General features: G+C 44.5%; 1 protein-coding gene across 2 annotated transcripts; it reads right to left on the reverse strand.

The window, feature by feature from the left end:
* Positions 1 to 253: 253 nt before the first annotated feature.
* LOC144134655 (uncharacterized) lies at positions 254 to 15,469 on the reverse strand. 2 transcript variants are annotated; one of them, XM_077667518.1, is made up of 5 exons: positions 15,392 to 15,469; positions 15,156 to 15,314; positions 12,355 to 12,408; positions 11,945 to 12,098; positions 254 to 431 (listed from the first exon to the last, which is right to left on the reverse strand). In XM_077667518.1, exons 1-4 carry the CDS (start codon positions 15,413 to 15,415, stop codon positions 11,955 to 11,957), a joined length of 381 nt encoding a protein of 126 aa, XP_077523644.1. In that variant the 5' UTR covers positions 15,416 to 15,469; the 3' UTR covers positions 254 to 431; positions 11,945 to 11,954. The 2 variants fall into 2 exon arrangements, with proteins under 2 accessions (XP_077523644.1, XP_077523645.1); XM_077667519.1 differs by lacking the exon at positions 11,945 to 12,098.
* Between the last annotated feature and the right edge of the window lie 1,998 nt (positions 15,470 to 17,467).

Here is a 17,467-nt window from a genome sequence, read left to right on the forward strand (position 1 = left end):
AACAATCTGACAATAACATCAAGTCATATGAAACCGACATTGAATGCAAAAGCACTGAGAGAAATCTCCCACCAAAGTATTTATCAATCTCGCCTTTACCATTGATATACTTTGTATAGCGAATGATATTACACATGGTGAATGTTTGGAATGTGTTAGTAGTCCTTCCTTATACTTACCAATTATTGCCGTAGCGCATGTCGAGGTTTTATTTTGCTATTCTAGTGCGACCATAAAGCGTGTTTCGAAGATGTCGCTCTGTAATCATTTTATTACTCTGCATCCACAAAAACACTAGAATACACGCAATTCTTCGTCGGCGATATCTTCTCGCCAAAGGCGGCGCGTCTTGCTCAGCCGACCATCCTCCTGGCGTACGACATAGCGAGTTTGGCTACAGTAAGGTTCGGAATTGCCTCAAAAGCACAGCTCTGCGCAAAAAAAAGAAACAATGGGTAGATTTTACAGGTATGTCCCAGTAAGGGCGTGCAGTCAATGCAAAGAGCAGTGACATTGAAATGATTTAAGCCAAAAGAATTCTTAAGGATAATTCTTAGAAATATTCATTGGTTCTTACTTCTTTGCTACAATTTTTAAGATTACTGGATTGTTTCGTAAGCGCTCGTTGGGTTATTTTATCGTTATTCCTAGCTGCCAACAGAAATAGTGAACATTAATGGGCTGGAATTTATCGACTATTTCCGTCGAGGCTATGCGTTTCACTCAAGGGCTACTCGGGACGAAAGCTGGCAGGCGCAATCAAAGCTTTCTTTCTACGTTGCGTTCTCGCGTCTTCCCATATGGTTATCCTAGAATCACACCCAGTATCAGCTCACCGTGGCTACCGTACTTGCAAATTGGTCGATACACTGTATAAGCGCACAACTATAACTTCTGTACATCCAACTAAGTAGCGTTAAGGTAGAAATGTAACATAAGTCCGCCAGCCTGGGCGCTGAGTCGCCAACGTGCGATAGAGGTGAAAAGCACTGCATATTGTTGATGGAGTGGTGCCGTGAGAAACGCATGACCTGACATGGCAACTATTAGTGCGCTAAGCGCAGAACAGCGTCGAGCGGCGATATAATGAAGCGTAAGGTTAACTACGCTAGGTTTTCAAGAGGGCAGCGTCAGTGCAGTCACGTGAGAGGCGTCACGTGGTGTCACTCGTCAAGTCGTGTGACCTACTGACGTCATCACAATCTGCCCACCGTGTCAGAAGGCAACTGCCCCATCGGGCGTCGGGCACTTCATCGACGCTTGACAGACAATTCGTTTGGCACTGTGTGTAGAGTTTGTGCACGTAGCTTTGCAAAGGAAGCTTTCGCTTCTCATCAGGGTTAGGCATGGTTTAAACCGCAGCTAATTTCTTTGTGCTGATTTTAATAATTTATTTTCTGCTGCACAAGATGACATGAACACTGAAAGGGGCCAGGAAGAAAAGCCGTTTCATTACGGCTTGAAAAAAATCTTCGTCCCGTTGGCATTGACAGCAAAAAGCAGCAAAGAAAAAAAGGATGACACTTTTACAAAAGACACCAATAGAAGGACTCAGAGTAGAATTCAGCAACAAATTCTGAAACAAATACTTCTCTTATGCAGCATTGGCAGAGTGTCCTAAGGCAATTCTATTGTTTATGAAACGTGTTTTTTGTATTGAAAACATAAAAACAAATTAATAAAACAACGCCTCCAGGTCCTGTATATTTAGTTTTTAAGTTTCTCTTTCTGCTTTCAGGGATACATTTAGCAATCGAGGCATGTAATTTCCAAGCATATGAAATCCGTAATTTTGTACCATATGTTGACACATTTCAACGGTCTCTTTCTGGTATTATAGGCAACGTTGCCTAATGATTTTAAGTTCGACATATCAAGTAGTACCGTGTTTTATTTGATAATCCTGAACAAGTAATCTCACAGGAGTTCATGTTGGCACATATTGTTTACAGGAATAATCTAGAGCTTTTTTAAGATTTCTGCTAGAGTGGAAAGTGGACGCAAACTGATCACTCGTAATATCTTTTGCATTCATAAGAGCCTAGTAATATGCTTTTCTGTCACTGTCCCCCACCAAGTCAGAATAACTTATATAGGATGAACATAAGGCTAGTAAACAGCTATCTTTGCGGAGATTTGAGAAACGTGACAATTTAGTTTAAGTATACCGTTATCGAAAATAATTTCTGCAAAATGTGATTTACATGGCCATCCCACTGCAACATCTTAGAGAAATACATGCCCAATGAGTTTATTTATTTATTTATTTATAGATACGGAGATCTAGTACAGATCATAGCAGGGTGGGAAAAAACGAACAAAATACATGCATATAAACACTCAAATTCATAACATTTCCAGGCACTTTTCAAACACCAATAAAGAATTATGATTAACACTCTCGCTATTAAGTTCATTCCATTCAGTAATTGTTCTCGGAAAAAAAGAATATTTAAAGCAGTTATTTTGTGCGTTGAAAGGTGCTTTTACCCACCTCAATATTTGTGGATTTAAAAGAAACGTCATGTCTGGTAGTTAGCTGCTTACCCTTGAGATTGAAAACAACCTCTTTTGTTTTTTATAGTATTAATATAAAGTTGAAAACTGTTAGATCTAGCTTCTAAAATTTTAAGGCTCTATTTGCTGTAATGAATGTGTCAGGACAGGACGAAGACACAAATAAGCTTGTGTCGTCTACGTATATATTGAACCGTAGGTCACAAGAGAAACAAACTATATCATTTATGTATAAGTCAAATTGCAACGAACCAAGAATTTTTCCTTGTGGGATGCGTGAGACATGCTTTCTGATTAGATACTAGGTAAATTACTTGAACGAATCGCTTTTTGTGAGAAATGCAACTCATTAACCTACTAAGGGCATGTCCCCGAATAACTTAATGGTTTAATTTATCAAAAAGTATGCAACGAAAAATGTTGTCGAAAGCGTGGGTGAGGTCAACAAATACAGCGGGAACTAAATTGTCTTGTTCAAAAGTTTACAAAACATATTCGTTTTGGTGAAAAACTACTAATTCTCTGAAATGATTTTTTTTTGGAATCCATACTGTGGTTTTGTGATAACGGTATTATTTATTGGAAATACGAGAAAGCTGTTCGAAGAGGACTTTTGCCAAAATTTCAGAGAACGCTGGAAGTACTGATATGGAAAAGTAGTTCGAGACACCTCGGGTACCACCCTTTCTTGTACAGCGGGATCATTCATTCCACTTGCATTGTTGATGAATAAAGTGCCGTAGATAAAGATTGAATCTGTACGTTACTGTCGGAGTTGTAATATCATGGATGTATTTTACCGCTCTAATATGTACATCATCGGCGTCACACCTGTGCGAATTCCTCAAAAATTAAAACACAGAACTTAACAACGTCTGTTGGTTCTAAAAGCAATGTATTGGTATTAACTGGGCCTAGAATGGTGTTTTATGGCGAGGAGCTTGTGATTACAATTCCCTCAATAAATTGTCGCTAAAGGTATTAACTAATGCATCACTTTTCAACGTTTCTTCCTTGCGAATAATTGCAACTGCGGAGTCATTTTCCTGCGCATGTCTGATAACAGCGTTCATTTTACTCTAGAATTCATTTGTACGACCTGAACACACAGAAAAGTAATGAAAATAGGCATTCCTGCAATTTTGGAATTTTTATTTAGAAAATTACGGAAACGTTAGAAAGCAATAAAGTCCGCTTCATCATGTTATTACATAAATTTTTTGAAACGTTGATCCTTTTTGTTACCCTTTCCGAAGTTCACGGGTCGTTCAAGGTTTTATGTTTTTTTTTGGTTTTTCGAACATCCTTGACGTATGATATGCTTGCTATAAATGGATAAAAAATGATCCATAAGCTCTTCGTAATCTCCATTTGAATTAGTGATAATGCGAATGTACCCTCAGCTTACAGTTTTTATTTGCCGACGAAAACAATTGACGAACTTCTTTGAAGTAAGCTGATAAATCGTGGCATCATACTCATATGAAATATTAGGGTTAGTGTCAACCTTCATATGTTCACTGATGAAAGTAAGAATAGATATGGTAATAGAACCTCTTTTATAGCCAGCTACGAACAACACTATTGCAGTTTCTGAAGTATGTTTCACTCAAGCAGGCAAATTTTAAGGTTTGAGCATGCATTGCTTCTAAGGACATTTTGAAAACAGAGCTTTTTGAAAGTTCTAGAGGCCATGTGTATAATAATATCGCCAGCAACGATTACCTTGTACCGATTTTTACTTAAAGCGTAAGCATGAACGCTAAGGATGTAAGAAAGACTGGAATGCTGCTGTGTGGAGGAAGATAATATGCTTCAATAAAAACGTTATTTACCTGTAGGCACAGAGTTTCATAACTATGTCACAACAGGAAATCCTGCAAGCAAATCAGCTTTCAAACAGTTCTCTACTTGTGAGGAAACTCCACCACCTTGGCGCTTGGTGCTATGAACATAAAATGTTTTCATATCGGGAAGATCAAACACATCCATTTCATGGGATCTTGAGGTCTCGGTAAACATAAGCACAATAATGCAGTTCTGGTACCGTTGAAATACATATTCGAATTAAGCAGCTTTGTTTCTTTAGAGTTTAAACGTTTAACTGACACCAACGAATTAGATATTCTTAATTTCATCCAACGTTATATAGGCCAAGTGCGCCTTTGAATTTGGAATTTACACTCAAAGAACAGCAAGGCAACATCATTTGACCACGACGGAGAGGTCATTTTTGCATTTAATGTTCAGTGCCGCTTGTCCGTGTCTTTCGCGCTTCAGGACTTTCCTTTCTGAATGTCAATCAAAGTAGTAGAGCCGACAACGGGAGGCAAAAGAGGTGCTCGCTATGACATGCATGACGGAAGCAGTCACGGTTACCAAGTAAATAGGTTTTTTTTTGTGGTGCTCATCAATGAAAGATTAATAGGGTAATTATTTGAAGGATATTGAATTGTATAGCAGATGAAAAAGCAACATGCCTCCGGTAGGGTCTGAGCCCGCGACTTCAAATCTCGCGTGCGGTGCGCTAAACCAACTGAGCTGCGGCGGCGGCTGTCCAATCTTCGGCTTCCGGAGGTATTAATCTGTAGTGCAACCGAACCTTGAGATTGTTTACCAGGGCACCCTCGTTCATAGCGGCAGACGTAGTACGTCCTGTATTACCGCCAGTGCCACCTAGGAACGTGATTGAATGGTGAGGGCAGAAGCTGTGCGAGAACCCTCTTATGCTGCCTCTGGCGTCAATACAGCCAGAGCCGAGGCCCTCGTAACCTATTGTGAATGATTTATGTACTGCTTCCTTTAACATATTAGCCGCCGCAGTGGCTCAGTGGTTATGGGGCTCGGCTCTTGAACCGAAAGACGCAGGTTCGATCCCGGTCACGACAGTCGCATTTAGATGGAGGCAAAATGCTAAGGGCCCGTGCGCTGTGCGATGTCAGCTCACGTTCAAGATCCTCAAGAGATAAAAATTTGGGCGTCCTCCACCACGGCATGCCTCAGAACCTGAGCCGCTTTGAGACGTTAAGTTCCCATAAACAATCATTTTATCATTTTACATATTGGATATTTTGGTTAAGTTTTCTTGCATTTATATAATGCCTGTTTATTTGCACGGCTGATCAGAACTCATTTACTAGCCATTGACTACGAGTCCAGATATTTCTTTTGGTGTTTTCGTACCGCATGAAGAACCAAATAAACTTTTTAATTTGAATTTTACTGAAGCCTGAAGCTCTCGTTAATGGAGTCATTTAATCATTCTGCGAACTGTTACCGGGGCGCTGTGAATGGCACATTGGTTATAGCGCCCTGCTACACAACACAAATGACAGAGGAAGAAACACGTGCAACAAACGAAGCGCGAACTCACATATGCTTATTAGTCATGAAGCAGTTGTCCTTTTATAGAATCTAAGCGTATGCTGTTTACAGGTTTTATCACGATGAAGCACGTCTCATTGCATCTCCATTGGTTTTTGATTAGTGCTGTTCCTGCTTCTTTGAAGGTTATGGATCAATCACTAACACATTTCTCAGAATCTGCTTCAATAATTTTGAAATGATGTCCGATTATGCACATATCACTGAACAACTCTTGCACCCGTGCTGAGAAAAATTGCTCAGCTAGGTTCCCTGGATGCGTAACCGGCACCCATTTCCTAGCATCTCCCTTAATATCTTATTGATACATCTTCCGTATTGGCCGATGTATCGTTTTCCGCAAGAGACTGATTTTTAAAAATATGTGTGCATCGCAGTCCATGCACTTCCTTTTTGTAGGCAATGCCGCATTTGCCCCCTTTTTTTTATCTCAGTGCTCATTTGTGCTTACCCTTGCGCACATTGATATCAACCTCTAGGGTGCTGTAAAAACCACTGGAATCATCATATTTTCTGACTATCTTATTACGTTCATGGGCTACGTTATGAATGTACGGTAGCGCAATTAGGGGTTTCTGTTTTTAGCTTGAGTGATCGTCTTTAACGGTTTTTCTGCTACAGTAGCTTTAGGAACGTTTGGATATTCATTTTTTTAGTCTCAACTGGCTCGACCAGGCGTTTCTCAATCTTGTGGTCGCACAATTTTTAATGCTCTAAAGCATGCTGGAATCCGTTACGCTCCTTTTCACCAGCTTTTGAATGCATGAATTGAATCTCAACAATCCTTTTTCGCCTTTCTTGTGTACGACCAGCATGTGTGGCTGACAGTTTCTAAAATCTCTAAAATTTAATCTTATCTTGGACTGCTGCAGAAAATTGCAGGTAAATTCCAGCCCTTCGAACACGTTTTCAAATCTATTCACAATACCAAGCACATTAATGGTTCCACTTTTTCCTACCATTATATGAAACCGGTTTCGCGCAGCAGTTTCTTTTTTGCCACGTAGAATTGATGCCGATGTATACAGCTCCGTTTAAAATCGATTTTGTAACAAGTGGAGATCTCTTGCTGTTTCTTATATTCATTTGTAGGAAAATATCATTCTCGAGAACGAGATATGTAATGCATGGTCTTCTGTCGGAGCTTTAAAGAGATACCCATTCCTTCAGAATAAACTTTTCGTAATACAGGGATCTCAGTCTGATATATTCGGTTCATTATGTCCCAGGGATGTTAACTTTCGTTAATCCAGCTCATGTGACTTGATTGTCAAGTTTGAAGAGTAAAAGTTGAAATATTAGGAAGAAAGCGACGTAAATTTGTTTTTATTTTCGACGCCTTCCTGAACTACGGATTGATAACAGCTGTTTTTTCTACACCACTAAGAAGCTTCATTTCAGTTAAAACCAAAGTTTCAATGCCGCTGACCACTATACCATCTTTCCTGGATTTAAAGTTGAAAGTAATAAAACAGGCACTAATATTTTCTTTCAATAATTTGAAAAAACTCAAAAGAAGAATGAACTCAATTTAACTAATGCACTTTTGCTAAAAGCTTATAACCTAACAGTGGTCACAGCAGTTAAACTTATATGCAGCAAAAATATCGGTACATCTTTTAGACTTCCTCAGAGATCAAACCCGCAAACCCGAACAGGGTGACGTTGAAGTCGTGCGCAAAAGCACGAGCCCCACTGCGTGGCTCTTCATGGATAGTCAAGCCAATATCGCGCTTTTTACTGTCTTGCTAACTTGAAACAGTACTTGAGCTGCTTCGCTCATTGGATCCTACCACTCCTGTCACAAACCGCTGTCGACGCACATGCAAAAGGTGACCCTGACAACATCTTTCTTAGACCTATCCGCAGCAGCACCTCCACGCAGGTGCAATGCCCGGGTCCCTACGTACACCTTCTTATCGAGTACCTGTAAGGGAACGTGTCTTCACCCCCTTAAGTGTTCAAGCGTGGGTTGTATTCTTTATGCAAACAAAATGTCACCCTTAGGAAGAAGAATGTTGCACCGAATAACACCGCTTACCTTCTCCTTCCTGACAGCATTCAATGGGAAAGTCAAGAGGAAAGTTACCGACCATGGTTGTCCTCCGATGTCGCACGTTACGTGAAACTTACCGTGGGTGTGAGCGACGGAATGTGCCGCGGCCAACACCAGCTGGGTATTTAAATCGAAACCGCACTGACAAAGCTCATCCAACAAGATTGGAATACATCTTTTTGGCCTCTATCATACGTTTACATCGGGCAGGGGGGGCTATCGGAGCGGCCGACTACCTGACTCGCTACTGCGAAGAAAAATACCGACGAATAGCCCAGCAGCAGGAGACGCGAAATCTTTCGTCGACGGCACCCTCCTGCAACATGGCGCCTACGAAGTATTCATCGCGGTGAGATCAGTTTGCGGAAGAGCTGACACAAGCCAACTTGTGTTACACAGGCCACTGGAGGATAAGTGCGTACGATCCACAGACAAACACGCCTCACGGAGCGCTTGAAAAATACCATCGATGACATGCTTGCCATTTATGGCGATTTATGGCGACGTTGAGCTCAATACCTGGGATGTCGTCGTTCCCTACGTCGTGGTCGCCTTCAGCACCACAATGAATGAAACCATCTAAATTATGCCTTTTAGGCTTGTTCACGGCAGGGCAACAACACCCGCGCCCGACGCAATGATTCCTAATGATAAATACTACCCTAGCTTCTTCCATTTACCTACTATACAAGCACCATTCGTATCACGCTTTCCTTCTAACCGCAGCTGTTCATTCCGCTTAGCTCGGTGTGATGAGGGGTAATGTCGCTTAATTATCGCTCCATGTTTTCGCCTGGTTACCACTGGTACATCTTGGCAAGTAAGCCACCAGGTGGGCGGGCGAGCATTGGGGCAATGCCACATGGCAGGTTCTATTGCAGGCGTTGCCAATGGTGGAACTTCTGTTGCTTGGGTTGGGTTGCGACCCAGGTTGCTCTTCAAAAGGAGCCTCTCACAATTACATGATCAGCCGCCTAACATAGTGCGCAGGTTGCCCGCCACCCGTTGGGCATGTGAGCAGTTAGCCATAAAATTGGCTCCAGTCTAAAAGCCAGAGAAACAAACACAAGACGCCCAAATGCGCCGCATGGCCACTATACGTGCTAGCGCACTGAAACCTTGGGACAAGCTGGCAAAAAACAAGTGAACAAGGCAAGCTCTTCCACTTTCTAGAGGAAGTAACAACTTGTCTCGACTCATCGACTCCCAAAGAAAAAAACACACAGTGCTCGCAAAACGTCGGTGTAGCGCTTGTTTCTTGATTCCGGTACAATCCTTCACGCACAATAGGTTGACCAGCATTGCTACCAAGATGTTGCACACTTGTGCCAGAAAAAAAATCGAGAGCCCCCGATCCATCCAAGGCTGCCTTTGGCGGCTCACAGGGAGAATTAGTGACTTCCGATAAGACCTGATATTCAGTACCTGATACTGTACAGAATTTATGTCCCAGCTTATGCCGCCAGAAACAGTTGGTTTCGTACAGCAGTAACCCAAGGCCAACCATTTAAATTTATTCAACGTTTGAGCTGCGCAGATAAATAAAGATTCCAGTACACACTTTTTTTCTGAACAGAACAGGGCGACGCCATCAGCATAGCCTAATATCTTAATTTCAGGCTGATCAAGTGAGAACGCTCGAATAGCTGTGGATACACTGATACTAAGACATAAGTGTTCGAGATGCAACGCGACACAGAGGCGATAGTGGGCTACACTGCCAGACAGATGACTTTATTGCAATTTTGTTAAGTTCTTGATTTGGTATCAGCGTAGTATAGGATTGTTAGAAGAATAGTCTTATCCCCACAAGCAATACATCATAAGTGTTTGCATGCGCGCAGAATGTAAACAAAACATTTTGACGAATTTCATCAAATGCCTTCGCAAGATCAATCTGAAATAGGCCAACTTGACGGACTACGTCTATAAGTAACTTAAATAGCTAGCGTGCTACATGTGTATCAGTTTGGATACAGCGGCCTCGATTACCACATGCCTGATATTTCGCCGTGGTGACTCAGTGGTTATGGCGCTCGGCAGCTGGCCCGAAACACGCGGGCTCTATCCCAACCGAAGCGGTGGAATTCCAGTGTCATCAGTGCAAGCGGGAAGAAAAAAATTTTGTTAATGTTTCATAGTCGCATTACACTATAATATCCGATGGCGCCGTTGATTAGTCCTTAACCAGCTATTTGTAGTTTTCAGGGATAGTATGCTTTTCCGGCATAAAAAGTGGCAGGTAAAATGCCAACAAATTTAGGAGCAATGAAATCTCCCTGTGAGACAGGAGTCAAGCATTGCAACACTGTTTTTTCGGACTTGCTGCTCAAGACATCCGTCCAGCAGATTTATAGCCCTGTACAAGGGGACGAGCTGGTTTGACTTCGTCCAATAAGAGAGGATCCTCGATTACAGCTCGATGAAATTCGCCAAGTCGAGGAAACGCATCACTGAAGCGAATGCAGCTTGACCCACACGTCTGGCTACAGCGGACACAAAAGAGGTGCTGATAGCAGTTAGGTACGTCTAGATTATTCCCGGGGCGCTGCTTAGCATTCCCATCGTATTTAATCTCCAATACCTCTTGTACAAGAGCAGCCTGCCGTTGCTAAATGAATGCCAGGTGAGATTGTAGTTCTCCAACGAACCCATGCGATGAAGATCGAGTTAAAACCCGTCAGTATTTTCTGCGGCAAACAGTTGCAACAAGGCTTTAATTTTGTTTACGCCCTCGACATAAGCTGCTGGATGAATTTTTTCTAGCTCATGCAGGTAAATTAGAATGTGTCGAAGCTTACGAAATGGATGGCGCTTACGAAATTAGAGTCATGCTGATGCTTCAATTGCCAATTTCTCAGCCTACAAACTAAACAGATCTTTCTTCTGAAAGTCTGGGAGCTGCGCACGGGTTCGTGTACGTTTTAAGGAAGTGATTGCGAGTTGAAGAATTTAACCATCAGCAAACAATTATTCAGTTTCTATTACTTTCACCAAGGCTGAAAAAACGGCGACTGTATCTTGAGATCTGAGCAGCCAGCATGCAGTAATCACTAAAACAAAAACGGGCATGCACAGTAGCCGCGCACATTAGATAACAGTGCAGCAAAAACGTGGGTTCTGTCTATAGCTCATTTTCAATCTTTCTCAAACGCTGCTGACCCGCTCAATTTGAGGACGAGTAAAAAGACTTCAATTATATATTTTCAATTTTTTGTTGGCCAATGTAAACAATGTTGTGCTTAGCGACCAAATAAGTTGAAATAACGAAACAATGGTTATCTCGCACATACATCACTGGCCGATTCTCCTCATAGCAAACACGATTTAACTCTCCAAGCAATAGAAATATGCAGTCCATGCGCAGAACCTTTTCTAACGACATAAAGAAAACCCTTCTTTCTCGCTCTATAGCAGGCGCATATACACATATCACCCGCCACTGTGCAACTGCAACTGCAAGATCTAAGCATATAAGGCACCCCTCACCGGAATACCATATGGAGGTCGGAAATATTCAGTCTCTTGTTTAGAAAACACAAACTGCCTTCAGAGACCCTGGTCGAGTGGCTGACAATAGTACAGTCTGTTATTACCGGATTAAAAGGAGCTTCCGTCTCCACGCCAGAAGAAAGCTGCGTCTCCTATATGGTGCTTTAGTTGATTCTGGCGCCTTCAATTTCGCATACCCGTTAGATTGAGGGTAGCGACCTCAAATGCTGCAACCACCACAACTCCCACTGCTTATCGTACTGAACTCCATCCGCCTGAGCGAGCAGTGCCGCCTGAGAGTTGGTAGCCTTGTGGGCAGTCATCACTCTCTTTTCAAACCCACACTTCCCGTCGCCTCAACGTCAGCTTCCCTCTTTGGATCTCCACTGACCCAAGGCTCCTCTACTACGGGACACTTGAGAGGTGCTCTGTTATCTATGGATCCAAGTGTGTCACGGCCTCCGCCCATTAATAGTAGAGAACCACGTTACTCACAGCCTTAGCTTCAGCCCACAGCCCAGCGGGCACACCGGAAGCTGACTCTGCAAACGGCACGGCACTGCTGTTTAGCGACGCTCCGCAGAAGCAGCTGCTGGAGCACCGAACCACGAACTCCTCGGGAGGAGGTTGCACCTGACGAGGCCCTTCCCTGAAAGTAGGTTCATTCTCGGCGAGAACAGGACCCAATGCATCGCGCCCGCTCGGGCTACGGTGCGCAGGCTTGGGATCAGGAGGCTTGAGCTATATTTACACTCTTGATATGTGACCGTGCCAGCTTGGAATGGTCGTCACTTAATATATGGCCCCGACCTCACCAGAGGTATCCACAAAGACCGAAATATCCAGGGCAACCATTGTAAGGAGTGACTGGACAAGCACTGTGATAGGAAGAGATGAGTGCTTACCCCTGCTCGTTTGAGGCACGGGATATCCTGGCTGCTGAACAGCGCAGTAATGTTCTGAAAGAAAAAAAAAGCAGGGTTAGTCTTGCCCTGTGTTTTATGGACAAAATTTGAAGTATCGGCACCAGATCCAAATCGTGTAGCAGCTTGCTGCCTGGCGTAGCAATCAAACGGCAATTTCTGGATAAGTCCACCTCTTTCCTTGAGGAAAACTCCTGCTTTTAGGTTAGATTAATTAAGTTGGAAGCGTAACTGGCTACTGTGACCAACGTTTCAGCCCTGTGCTCAATTGCGAAGAAATAGTGTTTCTATTATTTTGAATCAGCTTCACTGTCACAAGCTGCATAGGGCCTCTTTCTTGAATCTTTCCGTCAGAAGGGAAATTTCATGTGACCACATGTCCAATGTTGAAAAAAAAACTTAAAAAAACAGCTGGTAATATGCAGTGATTTGGCACGGTTCTTCAAGGATGAAAGGTTTGTCCCTAGCTATTCAGGTGAAGCCTGGTAGTTGGTCTCATGTAATGCACTCTACAAGCCAGTGGAGCTTGGTATTTCGACCTGTTAAGCATTGATGGAGTTCTCCATTCTATGATACAGTTTCTGCGTTTTAGAATATTAAAAAATCAGTTGTTTTAAACTGGAAAAGGAAAAGCTGCTGCTGAGTATCAGCTAAGAGTAGATTTCGTGAAATATGGAGGGGAGATGGCGATAAAAAACTAGCCACCCTGCATACATACTGCATTATGACCTCGAGCGTACCAGAATCTTGGAAAAATGCTAAGATAATCATAATTATTATACAAGGAGACGTGAAGGACATTAAAAACTCCTGACCGATCAGCTTACTGTCTGTTGCCTACAAGGAATTTACTAAGGTAATCGCTAATAAAATGAGAGCCTCTAACTTCAAGCAACCAAATGATCAGGCAGGCTCTCGTAAAGAATACTCAACAATACGTCATATGTACAGAATCAAACAGGTGGTAGAGAAATGCAGAGAATATAATGAGACCCTAAATATAGCGTTCATTTATTACGAGAAAGCATTTGCCTCAGTTGAAACATCATTATGGCGCTCGGCTGCTGGCCCGAAAGACGCGGGTTCGATCCCGGCCGTGGCGGTCGAATTTCGATGGAGGCGAAATTCTAGAGGTCCGTGTACTGTGCGATGTCAGTGCACGGTAAAGAACCCCAGGTGGTCGAAATTTCCGGAGCCCTTTACTACGGCGTCTCTCATAGCCTGAGTTGCTTTGGGACGTTAAACCCTATAAACCTAACCTCAGTTGAAACATCAGTAGTCATGCAGGCGTTGCGGAATCGGGGCGTAGAAGAGTCTTGTGTGAAGATACTGGAAGATATCTATAACGGCTGCAGAGCAACCACAGTCCTTCATAAATTCAGCAATAAAATTCCGGTAAGGCAGGGTGTCAGGCGGGGAGCCACGATCTCACCAATGCTGTTCAGCGCCTGTTTACAGGAGGTATTTCGCTGCCTGGATTGAGAACAGTTGGGGATAAGAGTTAATGAAGAATACCTAAGTATTTTGATAATCGCTGATGACATTTTCTTGCTAACCGAGGAGATGAAGAGCGGGACGGTATGTACAAAAATTAACATGCAGGAAACCAAACTAATCTTCAGAAGTCTCGCAAGGGAGGAGCAGTTCACAATCTGTAGCCTGGTGATGGAAGTGGTAAGGGAATACTTCTACCTAGGGCTCGTGGTGGCCGCTGATCCGAATCATGGGGGGGGGGGGGAAATAACGAGATTAATCTGAATGGGGCGGTGTGCATATAGCAGGTCCTCTCATATTATGAATGGCAGTTTACCAATATCCCTCAAAAGAAAAGGCTAATCAAAAGGGTTCAGCTTAACTTACGGACAACGCAGAGAACTATGGAAAGAAAACTGATAGGTGTAAAGTTAAGCGACCGGAGGTGGGCAGAGTGGGTGAGGCAACAAATGTGCGTAAATGACATCCTAGTCGAAACCAAGAGGGCAAAATGGGCTTCGGCTGGGTATGTAATGCGAAGAAAAGAAAATCGTTGGTCCTTAAGGGTAACGAAGTGGATTCCAAGAGAAAGCAAACGTAGCAGGGTATTGTCAGAAAGTTAGGTGGGCAGATGAGAGGAAAAAGTTTGCGGGGTTACGGTGGCCGCGTCTTGCAAAGGACAAGGACAATTGGAGAGACATGGGAGAGGCCTTTCCGCTGATCTAGGCGTAGTCAGGCCAGTGATGATAATGAATATGATGGCTTCAACTGTAAGTGCTGCTTAATCAGGGTGGACAGGGCATGGCTTCTTTATTTTTTTTTGCCTCTGTAACGAACGTCAGTCCTGCGCTTCTGGCTTGTTTTACGCTTTTTGCAATACAAGGAATTCGTCATTTAGTCTGATGGTCCCTCGGCACATGAAGTGCTTTTTTGCATCATAGGATCGTCACGGCCGGAGCAGAAAAACTGCCCCGACCGATCATCTCGGAACACAAACTTTTTGTTACATATATTGTACGACGGACGATAGAAAGGGTCAAGACAATGTCACCGAACGACGGACAACTGTAAAGGCGCAGATAGGGAGAACCAGTCTTGGGGGCGCTCTGGGCGGTGCCAGGATGAACGTGGCACAGGTAGGAAACGAAGTTTAATGAGTGCGGCCGGAGTCCCCCGCATCAGGCAGGTGCCCCGGTCCGGTGAGGCCTGACGCCCCGTTGATGCCGGAGACGCCCAAGACGCGGAAGAAAAGCCAATTGCCCTTAAGCCATCAGCCAGCGTCAAACGCATGCAGTTCGGCCAAGACGTACTTTGGCGAGAGGGCACAGCCTGCCCCGAAAGCACGCGCTCAAAGTCCCCCGTACAGGACTTCGAGTCTGGAACAGCGGGCACCCAGGTCCGGTCACCCGGGACGGCAGCCGTCCAGGTCTGGTCACCCGGGGGCTAGAGTATCCACCGGCTCGTAGTCTCTAGAAGAACGGGGCCAGCCAGGCAGTAAAAACACCGTCCGTCTTGTTGTTCTTGCCTTAGAAGCGATGAAACATACCCACGTTCGGGTATCGTCTTCCATGAAGCGGTCTCGCGCTTCTTCCTCTTCGCGTGCCGCGCGCCATTCATCGCACCGCCCCCAATCGGGCGTCATCATCTTCGTTGTTGTTGTTGTTGCCTTAGTGACATGGCGCACACCCACGACAGGTGACTTGCCAGAGGTGCTGGCTACAATGATGACTGCATTGGGCGCGGACCGAAGAATTGTGCACGGAACGAGAAGTGCTTCGGAAGACACGGCACGAGAGGGTCGATGAAGGGGAGGCCACGAAGCAGCGGTTAGAGCTCGAGACTCAGAATTTACAGCTTCGAGTGCGGTTGATGTAGGGAAGAATCAATCCTAATTTCGGACATGGAGAGCGCACCACCGCACCCGCCGTCTCAGTCAAACTACTAGCCTGATTCCAATGTTTTACGAACAACGCGATGGTTGAGATGCTTATTTAAAGCAGTTGGAACATATGGCAACTGGGCAGTGACGGCCAAAGGAAAAATGCGCCACGGCTTTGAGTCTGGGCTTTGGAGGAGAAGCGCCCAGGACCTTCGGTCGGCTCGCGCCTGGTGACCAGGCATACTATAAGAAAGCTAAAAAGGTGTTACTTCAAGGTTTGCATTTACCACTCAGGGATGGAGAGAGAAGTTTCGCCACAGTAAGCCTCTGGATGCCGAGACAGCCTTCCAGTATGCTACGAGGGTGTTCATCCTCTGATCAATGAGTCGAAATGCGGGAACAGGGCTGCACTTTTGAAACTTCGCCACCTGAAAGTGGCCGAGCAGTTTCTCAATAACAGCCACTCGAATGTAGCACTGTATTTGAGGGAACGAGATTCCAAGGCGGTTGATAAGGAGGCGGAAACTCCAGATTATGTTCTCGAGGCACAGCGGCAGGTTAACCTTTCGCCTTAAAAACAAGTAAGGACTTGCAGTGGTGACACCAAAGTAAAAGGTTCCTAGTTCCAAGCCTCTAATTCGATGCTTCATTTACGAGATAGTGGCGCACAGGTTCTCGGATTGAAGGATGGAGCCAGAAGAAACATAGTGCACATTCTGCCGCAGGTCAGGGCACGACGCAGAGTCGTGCCGGTGTAAGCGTTCTGCTGACTTTGAGACCTCCGCGTGTTGCATCTCGCCTCGGTGCTCGTACCCCCATTCGCCTCTTGAGATGAGTGGTCTAGAGAGTCCATTAGAGAAGCGGGTCCTACGATCAACCCTGATGGTTGCCGCCATACCAATGCAGCACGGAAAGGTGTTCGGGTGTGTGGTTTCTGTTTTGCGAGATACAGACGGTAGCAGTATCTTTGAGCGTCGGGCTCTTCTACTTGAATGGGCGCTTTTCGGTAAAAAGACAACGCTCTTTCCGGATGGCATTAGCATAGAAGTTCCTGAGGTGTAGGTAGTGATTTCGTCACCTCACTTTTTGGGCCAGGCCATCGCTTGGTGCTAACCAAAGCCTTTGTATAATGTCATAAATCGTAGCGTCACGTGCACAAGGGCTCCATTCTCAGCAGATTCGACAACTTTGTCGGAGCAGGCAACTTCCCCTGCTGTGATAGGAGTGCTCTATATTTCCCATCTAGGCTACCTGAAACCCACCATTCTCTTGCACTAGTGGTACCATCTCGCCCAAATTCGCAGCTATGATCAGAGTCACACCAGTCAGAAAGAAAATGCACCCCTAGATCCACGCCAGGCGTAGGACAGCAAGTGTCATTGCACTACTGCGCATGTCACTCTGATGAAAACTTCTTTTAAGCCGAAGCGGCGAAATACCTTTTTTGCACAAACGCTATAAGAAGACCATGTACAAACAGCACTTGCTCAATTCACATTGCGTGCTCCGTCGCGGCCATGAACTTGAGCACGAAGGCTGAGGAGATTGCTTTGCTGCCTGGAGGCGCAATATCACAAATCAATCCAGATATCTTCCGCACTGTGCATATCGTTTTGACCACTGGTGACGCCTACGTCGCCAGCAACGAAAGAGCGCACGCGCTCGCCCGAGCAGCTACCTTCTAGCCAGCGCAGGACGAAGCAGACACAGAGGATGGATACGCGGCCCTGCAGACCTACACCA

The sequence above is a fragment of the Amblyomma americanum genome, chromosome 5 (assembly GCF_052857255.1).
Source record: "Amblyomma americanum isolate KBUSLIRL-KWMA chromosome 5, ASM5285725v1, whole genome shotgun sequence".
In the NCBI taxonomy this organism is placed as follows: Eukaryota; Metazoa; Arthropoda; class Arachnida; order Ixodida; family Ixodidae; genus Amblyomma; species Amblyomma americanum.